Source organism: Chlorocebus sabaeus, chromosome 26, assembly GCF_047675955.1.
Source record: "Chlorocebus sabaeus isolate Y175 chromosome 26, mChlSab1.0.hap1, whole genome shotgun sequence".
Taxonomy (NCBI): Eukaryota; Metazoa; Chordata; class Mammalia; order Primates; family Cercopithecidae; genus Chlorocebus; species Chlorocebus sabaeus.
In genome coordinates, this window is record NC_132929.1 from 40,643,593 (window position 1) to 40,666,827 (window position 23,235).

Sequence of the window (23,235 nt, forward strand, 5' to 3'; positions counted from 1 at the left end):
GGTGAACGAATTTGCCCGCTACAGCGGCCCTAGATTTTTGTTCTGTTTATTTGCACTATGTAGCCAATCCTCCCGATTAAGTCTTTCTTTTCTTTTTAAAATCATTTATTTATTTATTTATTTATTTATTAAAAAAATTTTTTTTCTTTCAGAAAGGGTCTTGCTCTGTCGCCCAGGATGGAGTGCTGTGGCGCGATTACGGCTCACGGCAACCTCACTGCTCCTGGGCTCAAGGGATCCTCCCACCTCACCTTCCGGAGTAGCTGAGTTACAGGCACACATCACCATGGTCGGCTGATTTTTTTGTAGAGACAGTATCTCACCATGTTGCACAGGTCTCAAGCAATCCTCCTGCCTCGGCCTCCCCAAGTGCTGAGATTACAGGCGTAAGCCACTGCGCCGGCCCAGGATAAGTCTTTTGGTAACAAATCGTACGTGTTTCAGACAATGAAACCTCATGTATGTAGTGCATGTCATTTTCTCAACCATTATAACCAATATTTGCTGAGTACGTTTTTGCTAAGCATTTTATATTCATTATTATGGTTAATCATCAGGTCAACCTTAGGAGGTAAATACTGTTACAACCACGTTACTGAACAGAATCTGAGGCTCTGTGAAAGTAAGGACTTATCAGTGTATGAGGTTCACACAGCTAGTAAATGACAGAGCAGAGGTGGGACTCTTGTAATTCCAAGGCTTGTGATCCTAGCCGTTTGGCCTTCACAGCGATCCTATGTATTAAGCAAGTCAATTACCCACATTTTGCACCTGAGGAAATTGAGGCTTAGTTACTTGCCTGCAATCACCTTCCTGAATCGAAGGTTCCATCTTTACTCCTCCCCTGTGGGTTCCTTTGCACACAGAAGGATACCATATAGGTGATTCCTAGGGAAAATGGACAGGGAACCTTATCCCCTGAAGACCTCTGAGGACCGTTAGTGCTTAGATTCTGTATCCCCAAAGCCTCCTTGAGTAGAATCAGACATCCATGAAACAGCATCTGAGCACAGACCTCAACCGAATTTTGTTCTAATCTAATTCTCACCACCTTTTCTTTTCTTTTTTTTGAGACAGAGTCTCACTCTGTTGTCCAGGCTGGAGTGCAGTAGCACGTGATCTTGGCTCACTGCAACCTCCGCTTCCCAGGTTCAAGTGATTGTCCCACCTCAGTCTCCCAAGTAGCTGGGACATGCGCCACTATGCCTAGCTAATTTTTGTATTTTTAGTAGAGATGGGATTCACTATGTTGACCAGGCTGGTCTTGAACTCCTGACCTCAGGTGATCTGCCCTCCTTGGCCTCGCAAAGTGCTGGGATTACAGGCGTGAGCCACTGCGCCTGGCCATCTCACCACCTTTTCCCATCACACAGTCTTAAACCAGTGACCCTGGACCAGTCCTTTTTCCTAATTTATGAGCTCTGCACATCCCTGCTCCTGCGCCTTTGCTCACGCTCTCCTTCCTAGACTGCCCTCCCACATCAATTCCTCTCTAAATTGTGTGCATTCTTCAATGCCAAGTTCAGACATTCATCCTGAAGCTTTGAGCTCTTGCCTCTTTAGATTATTCTTTCTCCATGTGCCCTGTTTTTGTTGTTGTTGTTGTTGTTGTTCTTGTCTTTGTTTTTGTTTTTGTTTTTGAGACAGAGTCTTGCTCTGTCGCCCAGGCTGGAGTGCAGTGGTGTGATCTCGGCTCACTGCAACCTCCACCTCCTGGGTTCAAGTGATTCTCCTGCCTCAGCCTCCTGAGTAGCTGTGATTACAGGCACCTGCCACCATGTCTGGCTAATTTTTGTATTTTTAGTAGAGACAGGGTTTTGCCATGTTGGGCAGGCTGTCTCGAACTCCTGACCTCAGGTGATCCGCCTGCCTCGGCCTCCCAAAGTGCTGGGATTACAGGCATGACCCACCACACTCAGCCCATGTACCCCTTTAATACTCTGTAGGGACCCCCATTTCTCACATAGTTTGGTATTATTGAGGAAGATTTTCTAATGTATGCATAGACATTGAGAAATTCACATGTGTTTTGAATAGAAAAGAGAAGCAAAGAGGAAGATATTCCAGTAATTTTGCTTATCTGATCACATATGAGAAGGAGAGTGAGATGGAACCCCAAACCTCTATTCCCTTGATCAAGTTCTGTTCCAGTATCCTCTCTTAGGGTAAGCAGAATGTGATTCTAATATTCAAAGACTGGTCTTTTCCCATACAGCATGACCTAGAAATACAATGCAAATAGTCATCTGGTTTTCACCTTAGAATTTGGCTGCTGCAGGCCGGGCGTGGTGGCTCACGCCTGTAATCCCAGCACTTTGGGAGGCTGAGGTGGGCAGATCATGAGATCAGGAGATCAAGGCCATCCTGGCTAACGCAGTGAAACATCATCTCTACTAAAAGTACAAAAAATTTGCCAGGCGTGGTGGCGGGCGCCTGTAGTCTCAGCTACTCAGGAGACTGAGGCAGGAGACTGGCGTGAACCCAGGAGGCGGAGCTTGCAGTGAGCCGAGATTGTGCCACTGCACTCCAACCTGGGCAACAGAGCAAGACTCTATCTAAAAAAAAAAAAAAGAGAGAGAGAGAATTTGGATGCTGCCTAAAGTGTAAACCTTGGTACACTTTAGGAGGAGGAGGCAACAAGCATTTCCACTTCCTGTTCCCATCATCTCACCCCACCCCATGACTATATGGGTATTATATCTGCAGGGCGAGGATAACTACCACAGAACAGAACTCCGGTTGGTAAGGTGTCCAACGCCTAAGTCCACAAGAACCCCTGCTTGTGGCCTAGGAGGCAATGCCACATTTGACCAGGGGAAGGACTGCCACACATAGGTGTCAGCCCAGTGCCAGGGGCAGGAACTGACCTCTGGGCACAGCCCAGTAAGCCTTTTGAGATGCAGTTCCTAACGAGCCACTCCAGGTATAGCCATCACCTGCCTGTGGTTGCATCAGATGCCAGATGCTGGCAAGGAGGTGCTGCCCACCAGTCTGTCCTGTCACAGAGCGTAGCGGATAGTTCATTTGCTCCAGTGCCTCTGACGGAATCTGCCCTCTGTGTTGTTACTGCCCTGTGTGGTCCAGTAGATGTCACTCCCTAACCTGTCCAGTCTCTCTGTAAATCAGGGCTGGGGATGAAAGGCCACACGCAGCAGCATGGGTCCACAGGACTCTCTCCTTGAGGAGAGAGACTGGAGAGGTTAAGGGACATCTAAGGGGTATCTGGGACCCCAGGAAGAGAAGCCAAATGTAGCACAGGTAGGAGAAGCAGCCTAACAATATGGACATTTCCTCATTGCTGCTGAGGGGCATCCTAGAAAACCAAAAGAATATTTTAAAGTACACTTAAAGAGATCAAATCTTAAAAACTTTAGTTCCTAACCCCTTACCCGCAGCAAAAATGCTAGACGGTGTTAACAAAGCTGTATGTTGTTAACAGGAGGAAAGACTAGTTAGTAAAATAGCTACAGCTGTGGCCAGTTCTTGTTCTTGGACACCTGTGATTTTATCCGAAAACACTTTTTGATGCTGTTCTCTGAAATCAGGTTCCACATATATAGTGATAAAACAGAAGTCCTTTTTTAAACAAAATCACCTTTGCTACTTCCTAGACAGCCACTAGATAGCGCCATAGCCTTGCTTCCTTACCCTTTACCCTCAACGTGGGACTCAAAGAAGGGCGATTGCATGCAATTGATGAGTTCCATAGTTTCTAATCAGGTGCTCACTAGCAAGCTTCCTTTATCTACCAGCTTCAGAATATGGGAAAGAGAGGATGAAGCTACCCCAAGGAAGTGTTGTATAGATTGTTATTATGAATATATATCATGTATCCTGTGTGGGGTGGTAGCATATTTCTGTTCATATGTAAGGGCTATCAATAAATACACTTCTAAGAAAATTTGTCCTAGAAGTGTAATAATTTGGTTGGTTGGAGGTGCCTGTGGTATCCTCTTTACATTTTACAATAAAGATTATCATTCCCTGGAGATCTGCCAAAACCTTCTGGTCTATAATACATCCCTCTGTTGGAGATAATGATCATCTCAGTCTTTATGTAAGAGTTATAAAAAGGCTCATTTGCTTATATCCTGCTTTCGTGTGGGAATCCTACTTGCCTCCAATCTGATTTAGCTGACTCTGTAATAAATTAAACCAGAGCTACCCAGTCTTATCGTTAACAGGTGGTTTCTGCTCTCTCCTCACAGTTGGCCTAAAGACCCCTGTATATAAGTCAGAGATCTTGGCTTCTGGAAGAAATATCAAAATAAAACTTTATAGCCTCAGGGGTAGGGGCCGAAGGGGCTGTACCAGGCACTCTTTTTTTTTTTTTTTTTGAGAGAGTCTTGCTCTGTCACCCAGGGTAAAGTGCCGGGACATGATCTCGGTTCACTGCAGCTTCGACCTCCTAGGCTCAGGTGATCCCCCAACCCCAGCCTTCCAACTACAGGCACGCACCACCATGCCCAGCTAATTTTTTTTTGTAGAGATAGGGTTTTGCCATGTTGCCCAGGCTGGTCTCGAGCTCCTGGGCTCAAGCAATCCTCCTGCTTTGGCCTCCCAAAATGCTGGGATTACAGGCTGCACCACAGCGCCTGGCCAAAATGCACATCCTCTTTACAGCGGAAATTCCCTACTGCAGATAGCTTTGCTTGAACTACAATGTGAATGCTGGGGCTTCTTGTGTTGACTGTATGGTCACCACGGTTGCCGCATCCCGAGGACATGGTCACTTCCTTGACTACCTGTCTTGCCTCAAGTTGAACATTTGAATTGTTCCTCCTTGTTGGCTATTATGAATAATGCTACTGTGAACATTCATGTGCAAGCTTTTGTGTGGAAATATGTTTCCAGGCTGGGCATGGTGGCTCATACCTGTAATCCCAGAACTTTGGGAGGCCGAGGCAGGTGGATCACTTGAGGTCAGGAGTTCAAGACCAGCCTGGCCTATGTGGTGAAACCCCATCTCTACTAAAACACAAAAATTAATTGGGAGTGGTGGTGCATACCTGTGGTCCCAGCTACTTGGGAGGTTGAGGCAGGAAAATGGCTTGAACCCGGGAGGCGGAGGTTGCAGGGAGCCAAGATCAAGCCATGCACTCCAGCCTGGGCAACCAAGTGAGACTCTGTCTCAAAAAAAAAGAAAAAAAAAAGAAAAAGAAAAAAAAAGAACAAATATGTTTCCAATTCTCTTGGGTATATACCTAAAAGTGGAATTGCTGAGCCCCACTCTATGTTTTAATTCTTAGAAGTGACAAGCTGTTTTCCAAAGTGGCCACACCATTTTACATTCCCACCAGCAGTGAGTGACAGTGTATCATCATATAACTACCGATACTGCAGGGAGTAAACTCAGGAGTTCAGGCCTCTTTGTGTAAACTGACTTTGCTGCTGCACATGGATGCCTGGCACATTGTACCAGAGCACTTACATCTCAGGATTTCCAGGATGCCTTTGTCTAGAAGCAGGTAATTGTGCAAATGTGGACTGCTGACCCAAGACCCACCTATGGAGAATTCATTATATAGGACTGAATGAAACTAATGATGAAACTCAGATTGCGTTTTGAAATGTTGTCAGTATTTTTTTTTATGTTCTATATTCTGCTAGGCATATGAAAAACATCTCTTTAGTCCTTTGTGTTCCATCTCTAACCCTCAATGTAACAGGCTTTAAATGTTCAAACTGAAAGGAACTCTCAACACACATAAAGGAATTACCCTAAATCTCCCTGACTATTAGCTTTGCAAGTCCTACCCTTGGTTGCTATGTTATTTCAGAGGACCCTCAAAATTCATGAAATGAATAATATTGTATACTTTAGATCATCTAGTTTTCAGAAATGAGGGACCAAATGCCTCAGAATACCTACCCACCTTGCCAAACCCCCTTAGAATCCAGGATGTATTAAATATTCTGTCTAGGAGGTCAAGACTGTAGAAAACCTTTTTTTTTTTTTTTTTTTTTTTTGAGACGGAGTTTCAACTCTGTCATCCAGGCTGGAGTGCAGTGGCACAATCTTATCTCACTGCAACTTCCGCCTTCTGGGTTCAAGCAAGCGATTCTCCTACTTCAGCCTCCCGGGTAACTGGAATTACAGGCACCCGCTACCACGCCCGGCTAATTTTTGTATTTTTAGTAGAGACAGGGTTTCTCAATGTTGGTCAGGCTGGTCTCAAACTCCTGACCTCAGGTGATCCACCCACCTTGGCCTCCCAAAGTGCTGGGATTACAGGCATGAGCCACTGCGCCTGGCCAGAAAATCTTAAATGGAAAATTTAATCCAAATGGATAAATTAATATGCAGGTAAATTTAAGGATGATGCCTCCAAAAAATGCAATTTGTTGTAAAATGGGTTACGCTTAGCAAAACAAAATTTTCCTTAAAAAAATTTTTTTTTCTTTCTCTAACTATAGTATGCCTGCAAATAATCAAGCCAGGCATGGTGGCTCACACCTATAATCCCAACACTTTGGGAGCCCAAGACAGAAGATAACTGGAGGCCAGGAGTTTGAAAGCAGTGTGGGCAAGACCCTGTCTCTACAAAATTTTTAAAATTAGCCAAGTGTGGTGGTGCATACCTGTGGTCCTAGCTACTCAGGAGGCTGAGGTGGGAGAATCACTTGAGCCCAGGAGATTGAGGCTGCAATGAGCCATGTTCATGCCACTCCAGCCTAGGCAACAGAGTCAGAACCTGTCTTAAAAAACAAAACAAAACAAAAAAAAGAGTGCTTACTTACCTGTGAATGGGAGGGACAAAACTGATACAAATTAACACACAATTCTTACTTACCAAGTTGTTTGACATTCCTCAAACACATTATTGAACAATATGTCTGCAAAATGAAACTATTCACAGTGCTGTGTCTGAGAATGATTAAATTTTAAGCACCTCCTATAGCTAAAAGAAAGGCTGATAGACTTTGATTTTATTCTACTCTTGGACTCTGGTTTAGTAGGGGACTGAAGAAAATTTTTGGTTATACTATAACCAGGAGCAAGAGGTCAAAGACATAGAAATAATTAAAGGATTATGAATAAGGGTCAACAACATAGATAGTCTCAAATGCTATCGATAAGGTGAAAGGGATTGAGGTGGTGGCTGCAGAAGGTCTTTTCTTGGAGAAAGTACATATTGTACTTGGTTTTACTGTTTCACACCAGGTTTTGCCAAACTTCCTATACTTTGCAAATATTCTTGAAATACTTCCAGCAAAACTTGTGTCTGAAGAAAATACTTTGATCATGGAGATCCTTTTACTTCGGTATACAGATGACTTCCCTTTGAACACCTGTCACTCCTCTCAACCATCCTATTACAGATGAAGGCCTCAAGTCAGTGCTTCACTGGAAATAATTTTGGACTTACTTTCCTTACCTTTTCCAAAAATGTCCCTCACTAATTTTTTTTTCTCTTCTGGGTTTAACATAAAAATTAGCCCCTAGAAAAAATATGTGGTTCCATTGGTACCATAATTTAACCACTCCTCTGATCCTCGATATTTGTATTTTTGTTTCAAAAAAATTTTTTTTTTTTTTTTTTTTTGAGACAGAGTCTCACTCTGTCGCCCAGGCTGGAGTGCAATGGCACGATCTTGGCTCACTGCAACCTCTGCCTCCTGGGTTCAAGTGATTCTCCCACCTCAGCCTCCCGAGTAGCTGGGATTACAGGCACCCACCATCATGCCCAGCTAATTTCTTTTGTATTTTTGTAGAGATGGGGTTTCACCATGTTGGCCAGGCTGGTCTTGAACCCCTGACCTCAGGTGATCCGCCCGCCTTGGCTTCCCAAAGTGCTGGGATTATAGGCGTGAGCCTCCGCGCCCAGCCAACAACAACAACAAAAACAAAAACAAAAACAAAATTTTTTTTTTGAGACAGCCTCTCACTCAGTCGCCCAGGCTGGAGTACAGTGGTGGATCATGCCTCACTGCAGCCTCAACCTCCTGGGCTCAAGCGATTCTCCTGCCTTAGCCTCCCAAATAGCTGGGACCACAGCCTGGTTAATATTGCCACCATGCCTGGTTATATGCCACCATGCCTGGTTAATATTTTTTTAGAGATTGGGTCTCACTTTGTTGCCCAGGCTGGTCTCAGACTCTGGGCTCAAGTGATCCTCCTGCCTCAGCCTCCCAAAGCGCTGGGATTACAGGCAGAAGCCACCATACCCACTCCTTTTTTTTCTTTTTGCTATTTTAAACAATGTTGCAGCGAACATTCTTGGACATACATCTCTGCTCCCATGTGTCATCATTTACTTACATCACCACTTTCAGATGTCATTTTATTTTCCATGAAGTTTACTGAGAAGATAACGTGCGCCATTGGGGACTTGGAAGAACTATTGTTCAAACTGAATTGTTAAACTGGCTTCTACATGTAAATGATGCTTTTGAAAATGAGGGTGAGAACAAACAGCTAGCCAAAGGCCTGTCTACCCCTCCTGGTGCCAGCTGATGACAGATGGCCCACCCCAAGGAGCAGAACAGCCTGCCCTGGAAATGCAGAGCAGTTTCCACAACTTTGAAACCTTTGCTGGCTGTCAGCCTAGCAGTCGTCACATCTTCAGCATGGGGAGACAGGAGGCTGAGACTCAGGAAGATACTTAGCCTTAGGCCCTGAAGGTCAGGGCAAGACTCTGCCTCCTGGAACTTAACCCTGAGCTGAGGTTAAAGGGTCCTCTGCAATCCAGCTGAGGGTCAGGTTTCTGGACAGCTGAGCGGGTATTCCCTACCCTCTTGCATCCATCACAATTTAGGGAAAAAGTTCTCTTTCATACTGGTGGTTTTACCTTATTTAGCAGAAAAACCAACCGGTTGACCCCAGGTGGAAATCTCCCATGTTTAAAGGACCTGCACTTTGTCATTACACAATGGGCTCCTTCTGATAATAGTTTCTAAAATCCTTTGCTTTTTCACTCCTTGTAGAACCTTAATGCCTTTTGATAAAAACTTGAGGTCCCAGTGACTAGCTCAAGATCACACAGCTGGTCAGTAGCAAAGATGGACAGGACTAGAAGTTAGTTCTGCTGCCATGTTATTTAGTTATCCAATAAACCGTTTTTAAACATGCAGAATGTATGTATTAGTTACAGTACAGGGTAAATTTCTGTAACAGGGAGATCCCCAAACTTTTCCCGTACGTAACACTTTCAGAAGCGGATAGGTGGTCCAGGGCAGGTAGGTTGCTCAGCTACCTGAGGTCATTCAAGAGCTCAGATTCCTTCTTTTTTTTTTTTTTTTTTTTTTTTTTGAGACGGAGTCTCGCTCCGTCGCCCAGGCTGGAGTGCAGTGGCCGGATCTCAGCTCACGGCAAGCTCCGCCTACCGGGCTCACGTCATTCTCCTGCCTCAGCCTCCGGAGTAGCTGGGACTACAGGCGCCTGCCACCTCGCCTGGCTAGTTTTTTGTATTTTTTAGGAGAGACGGGGTTTCACCGTGTTGGCCAGGATGGTCTCGATCTCCTGACCTCGTGATCTGCCCGTCTCGGCCTCCCAAAGTGCTGGAATTACAGGCTTGAGCCACCGCGCCCAACCTCAGATTCCTTCTGTCTTGCTGTCTGGGTTGGTAAACTTTTTTTTTTTTTTGAGAAGGGGTCTCATTCTATTGCCCAGGCTGGAGTACAGTGGTGCGATCTTGGCTCACTGCAACCTCCACCTACCAGGTTCAAGTGATCCTCCTGCCTCAGCCTCCCGAGTAGCTGGGACTACAGGCATGCACCAACAGCCTGGCTAATTCTGTATTTTCAGTAGAGACAGAGTTTCACCATGTTGCCCAGGCTGGTCTTGAACTCCTGAACTAATATGATCTACCTGCCTCGGCCTACCAAAGTGCTGGGATTACAGGCGTAAGTCACTGTGCCCCGCCGGCAAATTTTTTTTTGTTTGGTAAATAAGGACCAAATGGCAAATATTTTAGGTTTTGTGAATCAATCATCACAACTGCTCAGTTCTGCTAATGTAATGCCAAAGCAACGCTAGACAATATGTAAACAAATGAGCATAGCGTGTCCCAGTAAGATTTTTTATTTTTTTTTTTTACAAAACCATTCTGCAGGTCAGATTTAGCCCATAGGCCAGGCGCGGTGGCTCACACCTGTAATTCCAGCACTTTGGGAGGCCAAGGTGGGCGGATCACAAGGTCAAGAGATCGAGAACATTCTGGCCAACATGGTGAAACCCCATCTCTACTAAAAATACAAAAATTAGCTGGGCATGGTGGTGCGTGCCTGTAGTCCCAACCACTTGGGAGGCTGAGGAAGGAGACTTGCTTGAACCTAGGAGGTGGAGGTTGCGGTGAGCCAAGATCTCCCCACTGCACTCCAGCCTGGCGACAGAGTGAGATTCTATCTCAAAAAAAAAAAAAAAAAAAGATTTGGCCCATAGGTTAACAACCCCTGTCCTGAGATGTCCTTTCCACCATCATATCTGTGTTCCAGAAAGAGGAAGGAGGAAGTGGAGGGGTTGAATTTTCTCATAAAAATATGATCCACAAGTAGAAATAGTGCAGCATAGTCACACAATAGAATACTACACTACAACAGGAATGAAGGAACCACAACTATACACAACACGGATGAATCTCACAAGTATAATGTTGAGCAAAAGAAGCTGACACAAAAGATTGCATATTGATTAATTACATTTATATAAAGTATAAAAACAGACAAAATTAATCTATGGTATTAAAAGTCAGGTTGCCTCTGTAAGGGATAGTGACAAGACTTCTGAGATCTGGAAATGTTCTATTTCTTTTTCTTTTTTTCTTTTAGAGACAGGGTCTTACTCTGTTGCTTAGGCTGGAGTACAGTGTGCAATGGTGCAATTGTTCTATTTGTTGATCTGGATGGCATATGTTCCCATGCATGACTGTGTCCACAAGTGAAAATTCACTAAGCTTAACATTTGTGTACTTTCCTGTATATATACTCCAATAAAAAAAAAATTTTGTATAAATTTAAAAAAAAAGTGATTCTGAAGTTGCAATGATTTCTCAGGTCTGTTTCGGCCAAAACTTAGTCAAAGGACCACTTATGACTGCAAGGAATCTGGGAAATGTAGGTTCATTAATTTTTTTTGATTTGTTTATTTATTTTTTCTTTTTATTTATTTTTTAATTAATTGATTTTTATTTATTTATTTATTTAAGATGGAGTCTTGCTCTGTCACCCAGGCTGGAGTACAATGGCATGATCTCAGCTCACTGCAACCTCCACCTCCCAGGTTCAAGCGATTCTCCTGCCTCAGTCTCCTGAGTAGCTGGGATTAGAGGTGCACACCACCATGCCTGGCTAATTTGTATTTTTAGGAGAGATGGGGTATCACCAGGCTGGTCTTGAACTCCTGACCTCATGATCCGCCCACCTCGGCCTCCCAAAGTGCTGGGATTACAGGCATGAGCCACCACGCCCGGCTTGAGAAATGCAGTTTCTAGTTGGGTGGCCATATGCCTTTAAAATTTAGAGGATTGTCTTATTAAAAGAAGGGAAGAATGTAATCTGAGGGGAAATTAGCAGGCTGTGCTACAGTCCACACAGCAGTCACAGGCCCATGACAGTTATCAAATCCTGCTGGGCATGACCTGTGAAGACCTCCACCCTGGCAGTAGAGTAAGTTCTCTGATTAGCCCACCTGGCTGCCCTTGCTACTGTTTTCTGGGAATAATTCCCTTGACCTTAGTTCTCTGTATTATCTGAGTTTACTCTCAGATAGGTTATTTGATTACTATGGAGCATGGTCACACCTTTTTGTCCTTTTTCCCTTTTGCTTTTTTTTCTGCTTGGAACTTGGATATAATGGCAGGAGCTGCATCAGCTATCTTGGGGCCATGAAGGAATCTTAGAAACCTCAGCCCTGATTTCCTTGGTCTTATGACATTAATAACAGGGTACTTCTGACATTCTTCTATGAGAAAATAAACTCTTATGGTTTAAACCACTGAGATTGGGTCTTTGTTACCCAGAGCCAAACACAATTCTCAACTGATATGGAAAGACTCCCTAAGAAGATGACATTTAAGCTGAGGCTCGAAGGGTCAGCAGGTGGCAGATACCAGAACAGCAGAGGAAAGCCAAAAGCCCTTTCCACTCCACTCCACTGCTGACTGTCTATCATCTTCTAGGCAGGGAGATAAGGGACTAGAGAAGTCAGGAGAGATTTCAAGGTAGGATTTATTGGCCAGGAATGATATTGATGCTGTGAGGAAAGGAGGGCTTGGTGATGTACTCTCATCTCCATGTGTACGTTTCCTTCATGGCACTTGTCACACAAAGGTTGTGATGACATGAGGAACACCCATCTGCCTGTTCTGCTAGACTGGAGTCTCCATGAGGGCAGGGACAATGCTTTCAACTGTTTATCACTGGCATAATGCCTGGCACATGGCAACCATGGAACAAGTTATTGGATAGGCCATAGTAGAAAGAGCTAGGGTAAGAGGAGGGAGAGAAAAGGCACAGAAGCAGAAGAGTGGAGAACCTGGGATTGTGCAGTCTCCTTATTAAGGGGACACTATCCCATTAGAGTACCACAACACTCCTCCGAGGCAGACAAGGGGGATTGTGGTCAAATGGTTGCTTCAGGCACCCACATGGCGTGGGCTGTCCAGCTCACACTGGCTATCCAACAGTCTCTCCTGGCTCTCCTGGCTACCCAACAAGCATGAGCTCTGGGTTGGCTATCTGTCGTACTCCCCTCCTTAGCCATAACAATTGATCCAAGAGATGGGTACATGACTTAGCTTGGACAATTAGAGTCATTTCCCAGGAATTTTTAAACAAGAGCTAAGAAAAGTAACTACTTCCCCTGCAGCTGTAAGAGTGTGAGCCTGGGTTTCCTATCATCTGGTCAAACTTCCTGGAGGTGGCCAGCCTAGGGTGATGAGCCTGACACCCAGAGAAAAGCAGGGAAAGAGCCACAGAAACAAAACACCAAGGATTTTCAAATCCCTGGTTCCCATATGCCTCAGGTCAGCTCCACCCTGCCCTTCCTAGTTTATGAGCCAATAAATTCCTTTTGTGTTTAAGAGTGTTCGTGTTGAGTTTCTCTCTTGAAATCTATCAACTACCTTTCTCTCCAAAATGCACCCTGAATCTGACCATTTCTCATCGTCTCCATTGCCACCAGCCTGGTCCAAACTACTAATGTGTTTTGCCTGGATGAATATAACAGACTCCCAATGGTCTCCCTGTTCCTCTCTTGCTCTCTTACAATCCATTTTCCACCCAGAGAGCCAAGTGATCTTAGACAAATGTCAATTAGATCACATCACTTCCCTGCCTAAACCCTCCAGCAGCTTCTCATCACTTTTAGGGTAAAATATAACTCCTTACCCTGTTTTACAAGGCCCTGCATGATTCGCTCCTATCTATTCTCCGACTTTATTCCATGCCACTTCCCCCTCATCACTATGATTCAGCTATATTGGCCACCTTTTTGTCCCAGACACATTAAGCTCATTATTTCTTCAGTGTCTTTGTACCTGCTTTCTTTTTTTTTTTTTTTTGAGATGAAGTCTCACTCTGTCACCCAGGCTGGAGTGCAGTGGTGTGATCTCAGCTTACTGCAACCTCCGCCTCCAGGGTTCAAAAAGTTCTCCTGTCTCAGCCTCCTGAGTAGCTGGGACTACAGGTGCCTGCCACCACACTTGTCTAATTTTTTTGTTTTTAGTAGAGACGGGGTTTCACATTGTTGGTCAGGCTGATCCCGAACTCCTGACCTCAGGTGATACACCCGCCTTGGCCTCCCAAAGTGCTGGGATTATAGGCATGAGCCACCATGCCCGACCTTTGTACTTGCTTTTTCAGGTCTTTGCATGGTTAACCCCTCATTATTCAGTTTTTAGTATAGATTCACAGAGGGCCGGGCGTGGTGGCTCAAGCCTGTAATCCCAGCACTTTGGGAGGCTGAGACGGGCGGATCACGAGGTCAGGAGATCGAGACCATCCTGGCTAACACGGTGAAACCCCGTCTCTACTAAAAAATACAAAAAACTAGCCAGGCCAAGTGGCGGGCGCCTGTAGTCCCAGCTACTCGGGAGGCTGAGGCAGGAGAATGGTGTAAACTGGGGAGGCGGAGCTTGCAGTGAGCTGAGATTCAGCCACTGCACTCCAGCCTGGGTGACAGAGCGAGACTCCGTCTCAAAAAAAAAAAAAAAAAAGATGTTCACAGAAATGATCACTGCTATAATTATCTTTTAATTATGTTTTTGCTTACTTTTTGTTAGCTGTCTGTCTCCCCTGGAGTTTGAGCTCCAAGAGAGCGGGGCTCTCACCCGTCTTATTTACCATGTATCTACACAGTAGATACTCAAGTAACATTTATTCAATGAATAAATGAATGCATTAAAAAATGAGGAGGAGCTGAAGTTCCAGGCAGCCCCTGGATTCCCTGTTGGGTCTTCTTTCCTCTGCCCCATGCACACACAGTATACACTGTTGACTAATGTTCAACTCATAGAGGAGTTTGGGCTTGACATGTGACCTCACTCAGCCTCTGTTTCATTTGTGAAGAAATAAGAGTGGGCGGCTGGACATGGTGGCTCACGCCTCTAATCCCAGCACTTTGGGAGTCCAAGGTGGGCAGATCACGAGATCAGGAGATTGAGACCATCCTGGCTAACACAGTGAAACCCCGTCTCTACTAAATATAGAAAAAATTAGCCGGGAGTGGTGGCAGGCGCCTGTAGTCCCAGCTACTCAGGAGGCTGAGGCAGGAGAATTGCTTGAACCGGGGAGGCGGAGTTTGCAGTGAGCCAAGATTGCACCACTGCACTCCAGCCTGGGTGACAGAGTCAGACTCCATCTCAAAAAAAAAAAAAAGACATAGGAGTGGGCTTATGTGAAATAAGCCCACTCCTCACTAAACCAACAATGATTGCTTAAGATGCACGGAGCCAGTTGATGGAAAAGCCCATAGACTATCAGAGTTGAATGGCGCTGCCCTGGTGGGAGGAGCACCTCATTCCTGCTTCCCCACCAAATTGCTTGCCTTGGCCTGCTTCCTACTCTCTGGGTCACTGGTGCTCACACAGCCTTTCCCAACCCCCACCTCCAAAGGTCATATTTTACAGCTCCTTGTGAGGAATTCACATGATGCCATGACCTTCACTATGAGAAAGCACAGGCTGTAAAAGGCCAGCCTGGCTCCCTGCTCCGTGGTTAAGTATTGATGATGATATTGGGCAATAGAGACCTTGAGTGGGCACACCACATATCCCTCTGCAGTGATGGAACCCACAGACCACAGGTCCTCTGCAGTTCATTCTCCTGCCTGTCCAGAGGATCCGGATGTTTTCTCTTTACTAGAGGCTAACACATAACAAAGAAAGCACTGGACTCCTGGTGCTTTCGGATTGTGAAAGTCAGGTGGAGTCTGTTTGCACTCTGAGTCTACTCATTCAAGAGGTCAGTCACCCCGGAGTGATAGAGAAAGCTCCAGGCCTGGGTGTGTGCTAAGGCCAGAGCTACCAGATGGGTTCAGCTGCCGCAGGCTCTCCAGGCACTGTCCCCTAAGTGACAGCTGTTACTGTCTGGAAGAGCTCAAGTGCAAAGACTATCCTGTTCTCCCATAAAGAGGAGAAAGAGGAAGATACAGAAATTGGTGCTGCTCCCAACAGCAGATCAAGGCAGTCCTCAGGAACTCAGGATCCAGGGTGAGTGTCCTCATCTTGCCTTGGGGATGGGTGGCCCAGGTCTTTGGCAGAAGTCACAGTCCAATAACATGGTTAAGCTCTGTTTAAAATGCAGGGATCTCCCCTAGGGGCTTAAGGAGACAAGACAACTAAATGCAGTATGATTTCCTAAATGGGATCCTGGAACAAGAAAAGAACATTAAAGGCAAAACTAATAAAATGCAAATAAGGCATAAAGTTTAGTTTAATCATGCAAATGATAATATGATACTCACTCTAGAAGCAAACTGGATGCGTGCTTTGATAGAAATATGTCTTTGGCCAGGCGCAGTGGCTCATGCCTGTAATCCCAGCATTTTTGGAGGCCGAGGCAGATCGATCACCTGAGGTCAGGAGTTTGAGATCACCCCGGCCAACATGGTGAAACCCCATCTCTACTAAAAATACAAAATTGGCCAGATGTGGTGGCTCATGCCTGTAATCCCAGCACTTTGGGAGGCTGAGGAGGATGGATCACCTCAGGTCAGAAGTTCAAGCCCAGCCTGGCCAATGTGGTGAAACCCCATCTCTACTAATAATACAAAAATTAGCTGGTTGTGGTGGCAATCACCTATAATCCCAGCTACTCAGGAAGCTGAGGCAGGAGAATCACTTGAACCCGGGGGGTGGAGGTTGCAGTGAGCTGAGATGGTGCCATTGTACTCCAGCCTGGGCAACAAGAGTGAAACTCTGTCTCAAAAAAAGAGAAAGAAATATGTTATTTGTTTCTGCAGCATCTGACAAAGCCAGAGAGGGTTGACTCTGGGTTCTAGATTTGTATCCAGTTTGTCATTTTAGTTTTTTGTTGGTCAGTGTGTGTTTATTGTAACAATATTAAACATATTTTAAACATACTTTGGCCAGGTTTGGTGGCTCATGCCTGTAATCCCAGCATTTTGGGAGGACAAGGTGGGCAGGTCGCTTGAACTCAGAAGTTCAAGGCCGGCCTGGGCAACATGATGAAACCCTGTCTCTACAAAAAATACAAAAATTAGCCGCGCATGGTGGCACATGCCTGTTGTACCAGCTGCTCAGGAGGCTGAGGGAGGAGGGTCACTTGTGCTCGGGAGATGGAGGTTGCAGTGAGCCGAGATGGTGCCATTGCACTCCAGCCTGGGTGACAGAGCCAGACTCTGTCTCAAAAAGCAAAAAACAAAAAAAAACCACTCCACTGTGGACAGTAGCTTATCTACATCTTTGCACACTGATCTGATTAGTTCCATTAATTAAATATCCAAAATTGGAACTGTTGTCTCAAAAGGTACAACAAATACCTACATTTAAAAATGCGTACAAAGTCTGGGCGCAGTGGCTCACACCTGTAATCCCAGCACTTTGGGAGGCCAAGGCGGGCAGATCACCTGACATCTGGAGTTCGAGACCAACCTGGCAAACATGGTGAAATCCCGTCTCTACTAATAATACAAAAATTAGCTGGGTGTGGTGGCACATGCCTGTAATCCCAGCTACTCAGGAGACTGAGGCAGGAGAATTTCTTGAACCTGGGAGGCGGTGGTTGCAGTGAGCCGAGATCACACCATTGCACTCCAGCCTGGGCAACAAAAACAAAACTCCATCTCAAAAAAAAAAAAAAAAAAAAAGAGGCATACAAATAGACAAAATACATATAAATACATTAAAATGGAATTACATGTATTGGTCTCATGAAGGTAGTATATGCCCATAAGAAACCACACAATACAGAAGAGGTCAGCATGCATGTCCCATGTATCTAAATCTCATCCCACACCCTAGAGGAAGATTGTGTTTGGTTTCTCAACTTCAACACTTTTCTCTGTGAGTTCAGGGGGTTTGCATATGGGACAGGGGCCTGTGGCTGATGCTACTAATCAATCCAGGCACTCTTACATCTGAGACTTGATGGAATGTCACAATCCTTCTTGGACAGTGCTCTGGACAGTCAGTTGGAGCTAGAACACAAGATCACATCTGTTGGCCATTCCTGTAACTTTGTCTTTCCATGATTTTAGATGGGTAGGTAGGCAGATAGATAGATAGATGGATGATTGATAGATAGATAGATAGATAGATAGATAGATAGATAGATAGAATCTCCCTCAAATGAGTAAGTAGGCAGTGTGCATGTGAGTCCTTGAAAGTCTAAGAAAAGGCCAGGCACGGTGGCTCGGGCCTGTATTCCTAGCACTTTGGGCGGCTGAGGCGAGTGGATCACCTGATGTCACGAGTTCAAGACCAGCCTGGGAAACAGGGTGAAACCCCATCATTACTAAAAATACAAAAAATAGCCGGGTGTGGTGGCAGGCATCTGTAGTCCCACTACTTGGGAGGTGGAGGCACAAACAAGAACCGCTTGAACCCAGGAGGCGTAGGTTGCAGTGAGCTGAGATCATGTCACTGCACTCTAGCCTGGGCGACAGAGCGAGACTCTGTCTCAAAAAAAAAAAAAGTCTAAGAAAGGTCTTTTTTTCTCCCTGACTTCTGTCTCCACCTTGACATATGAATGATCATTCACATATGAAAAGCTTGCCAGTATTGTATTTGTGTCAAAATATTTTCCCTTACAATTTGTAGATATGCCTTTTTAGTTTTCTCAGAGCGTTTAGTGCTGGAGGAAACTCTGATGTAAAGCTAGTCCTTTTGTTGATACTCCGATTTTCTGTCTGGCTGTTTGCCATCCAGTTGTTTTTGAATGCCCCTGGCTGAGCATCCAAAGGCTATTTAGGTCTGAGATTTTTGAGCTCCTAAGGCAGTGACAGAGTGTGAGGGGGCCTGAGAATGCTTTGATCCTCCCTGTACACTTTTTTCCTTGGTGCCCTATGGCATGTTTTATAATTGATCTGTTCAAAACCCTTCTCTTGTTTTATTTTAGTTACATTTATCTCCATTCCTGCTCCCTTCCTCCTCCTCCCCAAGAGACAGTTTAATGTGTTTAATGTGTGTCCTTTTAAAAAATGTGTTATTGGGCTAGGTGCAGTGGCTCACTCCTGTAATCCCAGTACTTTGGGAGGCCAAGGCAGGCGGATCACCTGAGGTCAAGAGTTCGAGACCAGCCTGGCCAACATGGTGAAACCTCATCTCTACTAAAAATACAAAAATTAGTCGGGCGGTAGTGACACGCACCTGTAATTCCAACTACTTAGGAGGCTGAGACGGGAGAATCGCTTGAACCCAGGAAGCAGAGGTTGCAGTGGGCAGAGATCGTGCCACTGCACTACAGCCTAGGCGACAGAGTGAGACTTCATCTCAAAAAAAAAGCAAATAAGCAAAATAACTTAGTAATTTTAATATTGGCCCGAATATTATATGTTGTCAAAATTAATTTCACCTATTTCTTTTTGTTTTTTAAAGTATGGATGCTAGAACATTTTATGTTAAGTAGTAATAGTACAGGTAGTACAAGATGTCAGAATGTCTGACTGTTTTGAGACTGACTGAGGTTCAGTTTATTATTAATAGTTGGGACGGAAATAGGCCTACACGAAGTAAGGGATTTATCCAGAGAGCATGGGTTCAGGTTCTTCCCTTGCAAACAACAGAAACCAATTCTGCTGATAACTTGTCCAAAAAAACAAAAAACAAACAAACAAAAGAAGCTCTCGGGATCGGGGCAGGGGGTGCCCTCTCAGCATTAGGAGCCCGCAGCTGTTTGCCTCTGGCACTTTTCCCTTTTCTCCTCTCTGTGCCGTAGGCGTGCCAATTCCCAGGAGAGAGACGTAATAGGCCCAGCCTTTGACACGTGGGGAAACACAGGCCTGTGATTGGCTACCGCATGACACTCAAGGGACAATTGCTACGGCAACGCGTGGGCGCGCTGTGGGCTCGTAGAAGCCAGGTGGGGACGCTGGACAGGCGAAGACCCGAGATGTCCTTTGCAAGGGTCCCAGAGCCCGTCAGTGGCTCAGTCATTCTCACTCCCAGATCAGTGCTCCTCCACACATGCGATGGCTTTTAATAAAGATTTGAGTCACCCCACTTCTACAGTCTCTGCCCTTCCAGGCTCCACGTGCTCCTGGGTTCGTTCGGGTCGTTTTGGTCCCAAAACTTTGGGCCAGAGGAGATCTGGATTTGGGCACGGAGGGAGATCAAACTCGGGTAGGATATCCAGTCATGCTCTCTGCTTTGTTTCCAGGGGTCTTCAGGGCTTCTCGGCCCAGGGGCCAGAACCGAGGAGGCAAGGAGGGCTGCTGGGGCTAAGGGGCCTAAGGACCTCGTTGCCAGCGGTACACACCACCAGGAGCAGGGGCATGGAGCACAGTGAGGGGGCTCCCGGAGACCCAGCTGGTACTGTGGTGCCCCAGGAGCTGCTGGAAGAGATGCTTTGGTTTTTTCGTGTGGAAGATGGTAAGTGGTGAGAGATTGACGGCAGGGGCCGGGGTGTGCCCCTCAACACAGAGCAGTTTGGCTGAAGGCCCTGACACTGTCGCCCCCTCCAGGTCAGGCGGCACATTTCCTCCAAGACAGGGACTCAGTCTGGGGTGTCTCAGTACCCAGAGGGGTCTTGCTGGACCGCCCCTTCCTTTTCTCAGGGTGTGGTCGCTTATTTATGCAACCCTCCAATCATCACAACATTTATTAAGCTCCTACTCTATACCAGACAGTGTTCTCAGCACTGGGGCGACAATAGTGAATAAAATACGATAAAAATCTCTGCCTTCATGGAGCGTACATTCTAGTGGGGATTAAAAATAAACAACTAAAATGCATAGTGCATTGGTGATGAGTAATAAAAAGAAAAATTAAACAGAGAAAGAGAATAGGAAGTATGTAGCAAGGGCAGTAATGTGGTCAAGGAAGGCCTCACTAAAAAGGTAACATTTTTATCATCAGGAAGGTGACTTGCAGGAAACTAAGGGGTTAGCTATGCAGATTATTCGGGGGAGGAACATTCCTGGAGGGAGGACAGCAAATACAAAAGCTCTGAGGCTGGACCCTCCTTCATTTTGGTACAGCATGGACAAATCTTGAGTATCCACATTCAGTTTAGTTACTTTATGTATTCTCTGTGGGCAGCTGCCATTCCTTCCACCCTTCTCCCTGCCTTCTTTCTTTCCTTCTTTTTCTTTCTTTTTTCTTTCTTTTTTTTTTTGTCTTTTTTTTTTTTTTTTTTTTTTGAGGCAGGGTCACTCTGTTGCCCAGGCTGGAGTGCAGTGGCACAATCTTGGCTCACTGCAAGCTCTGCCTCCTGGATTCAAGTGATTCTCAGCCTCCCAAGTAGCTGAGATTACAGGGGTACACCACCACACCCGGCTAATTTTTGTATTTTTAGTAGAGACAGGGTCTCACCATGTTGGCCAGGCTGGTCTTGAACTCCCAACCTCAGGTGATCCACCTGACTTGGCTTCCCAAAGTGCTGGGATTATAGGCATGAGCCACTGTGCCCAGCCTTCTTTCTTTGCCTTGTGCCAGCCCCTGGCAAAACTGAAGACTGTAAAGTTTATCTTGGCCCACCTGCCCCCTACCCTCCGATGGCCTCTGCCCTTCACCCCTGTGGCCCCACTGTAATTTAACTGCAGTACTGTCTCCTCCATTAGATTAGGGCTTCTCCAGAGTAGAGACTGTGTCTTCCACCCTCCCACCTGTTACACTGGGAGTGCCCCAGGGCAAGGGGCTCATCTTGGATTAGGGTCTCCACGCAAAGGACAGTTGATACTGTAAGCTGGGTCTGAGCCCAGGGCCCAGCTGTTAGTGGGCTTGAGAGGTGTCTGGCCACTCCTCAGGGCTCTGTCCTGTGTGTCCCTCCCCAGCATCTCCCTGGAATCACTCCATCCTTGCCCTGGCGGCTGTGGTGGTCATGATAAGCATGCTCCTCCTGGGAAGGAGCATCCAGGCAAGCAGGTGAGGAGCTGGTCCTGGGGGATGGGGTGGTCTCTGAGGGGTAGAGGCCCTGCCTTCCCAGAGGGAAATCTAGAGAGGGGTCACTTAGGGATCATGGCTGTCCACCCTTTGGGACAGCAAAATTCAGCCTTCAGTGTCCTTCGAGAACCCAAAGCTGTTAAAAACAAAACAAAATAAAAAACAACAACAGTCCCTGATTACCACCCCCTGGCCCTGGACAGGAAGCAGGCATGACCTGGAGGAGTGTAGCCATTCAGAAGGGGAGCTTGCCCCCTCACCCTGTCAGGACACATGCACCTCAGCAAGGTCAACTCAGAGATGAGTGGCTGTCCACAGGTACAGCAGACCTGTTCCCCCTACGACCCAGGCAGAATCTCTGGGCTGACAGCTTACCCCCACTGGGTCCCTCCACTATGGCCAGGAAGTCTAGGGGTACCTTGAATAAAACCAATCTGGAGAGAGGACAGACTCGTGGGAGTTATTAGAAGGTTAAGGAAGTGGGTAGTGGGAGCCAATGAAGGTGGTTGGGGGAGGGGAGTGATGTGTACACGATGGGGTTTTAGAAACATGACTGGTGTTGTGCCTCGGATGGTTTAGAGAAGGAAACACCCAGAAGCAGAGAGATTAGTTAGAAATTTCCTGCAGTAGTGTGAGGGATGAGGTGTGTGGTGACAAGGACCTATGCTAAGTAGGATAACAGTCCAAGGTTAGAGACAGTGTGGTTAGGTGAAATGAACACAGGACTCAAGAGTCAGGAGGCTTAAGTGCACACCCTAACTATGTACATCCTTAGCCTTTTTTTTTTTTTTTTTTTTTTTTTTTTAGACAGTCTCTCTCTTGCCTAGGATGGAGTGCAATGGTGCTATCTCAGCTCACTGCAACCTCTGCCTCCCAGGTTCAAGCGATTCTCCTGCTTCAGTGTCCCAAGTAGCTGCAATTACAGGCACAACCACACCCAGATAATTTTTGTATTTTTAGTAGAGACGGAATTTTGCCATGTTGGCCAGACTGGTCTCAAACACCTGGCCTCAAGTGATCCACCCGCCTCAGCCTCCCAAAGTGCTGGGATTACAGGCATGAGCCACTGCACCTGGCCTCCATGAACTACATTTCCTCACTTGGAAGGTGGCGGAGGGGTGGGGGTGGCATTGATACTTGAGCTCCCAGGTGACAGTAAGGATTCCTTGAAATGACACACACGCAAGCGTAAGTCATTTCTCTGTTGAAGGAATATCCAACCATTGCCGCTTCTCCCCGAGTAGCTCCCAAACTGCATACAGAATTTTCCCTTCAGATTCTTTAAGCCATTTGGCAGACCCAGTCCTGCCCCAACCACTCAGCCCCCCTGATTAATACTGTTCCCTGTCCCTCCAGAAAACAAAAGATGCAATCACCAGAAAAAGAAAATCCAGAAGTCCTGCATTTGGATGAAGCCAGAACCAAGGATCACAACAGCCTAAACAACCTAAGAGAGACTTTGCTCTCAGAAAAGCCAAACTCGGCCCAGGTGGAACTTGAGTTAAAAGAGAGAGATGTGCTGTCAGTTTTCCTTCCAGATATACCAGAAACTGAGAGCTAGTGAGGGTTCAGAGAAGTCCCACCCTAAGCCAGGCACATGATCTGGGCTCAGCTCAGTGGCCTGAAACCTCTCAAGTTTTACAGTCTCTCCCAAGCAGCCTGATTTTTTCTTTTTCTTTTCTCTTTCTTTTTCCTTCCTTCCTTCCTTCCTTCCTTCCTTCCTTCCTTCCTT

General features: G+C 46.0%; 1 protein-coding gene across 1 annotated transcript; it reads left to right on the plus strand.

Moving 5' to 3' along the window:
• The first annotated feature begins 14,187 nt into the window (after positions 1-14,187).
• On the plus strand, positions 14,188-23,149 carry SLC51B (SLC51 subunit beta). Its single transcript, XM_008016258.3, has 4 exons — positions 14,188-15,650; positions 19,780-19,991; positions 21,395-21,485; positions 22,860-23,149. Exons 2-4 carry the CDS (start codon positions 19,895-19,897, stop codon positions 23,062-23,064), a joined length of 393 nt encoding a protein of 130 aa, XP_008014449.1. The 5' UTR covers positions 14,188-15,650; positions 19,780-19,894; the 3' UTR covers positions 23,065-23,149.
• Positions 23,150-23,235: the final 86 nt, after the last annotated feature.

Coding starts and splice junctions, on each gene's coding strand:
- SLC51B (XM_008016258.3), top strand. CDS start 19,895: ATGGAGCACAGTGAGGGGGCTCCCGGAGACCCAGCTGGTACTGTGGTG. Junction 19,992..21,394: donor GTTTTTTCGTGTGGAAGATG/GTAAGTGGTGAG, acceptor GTCCCTCCCCAG/CATCTCCCTGGAATCACTCC. Junction 21,486..22,859: donor AGGAGCATCCAGGCAAGCAG/GTGAGGAGCTGG, acceptor CTGTCCCTCCAG/AAAACAAAAGATGCAATCAC.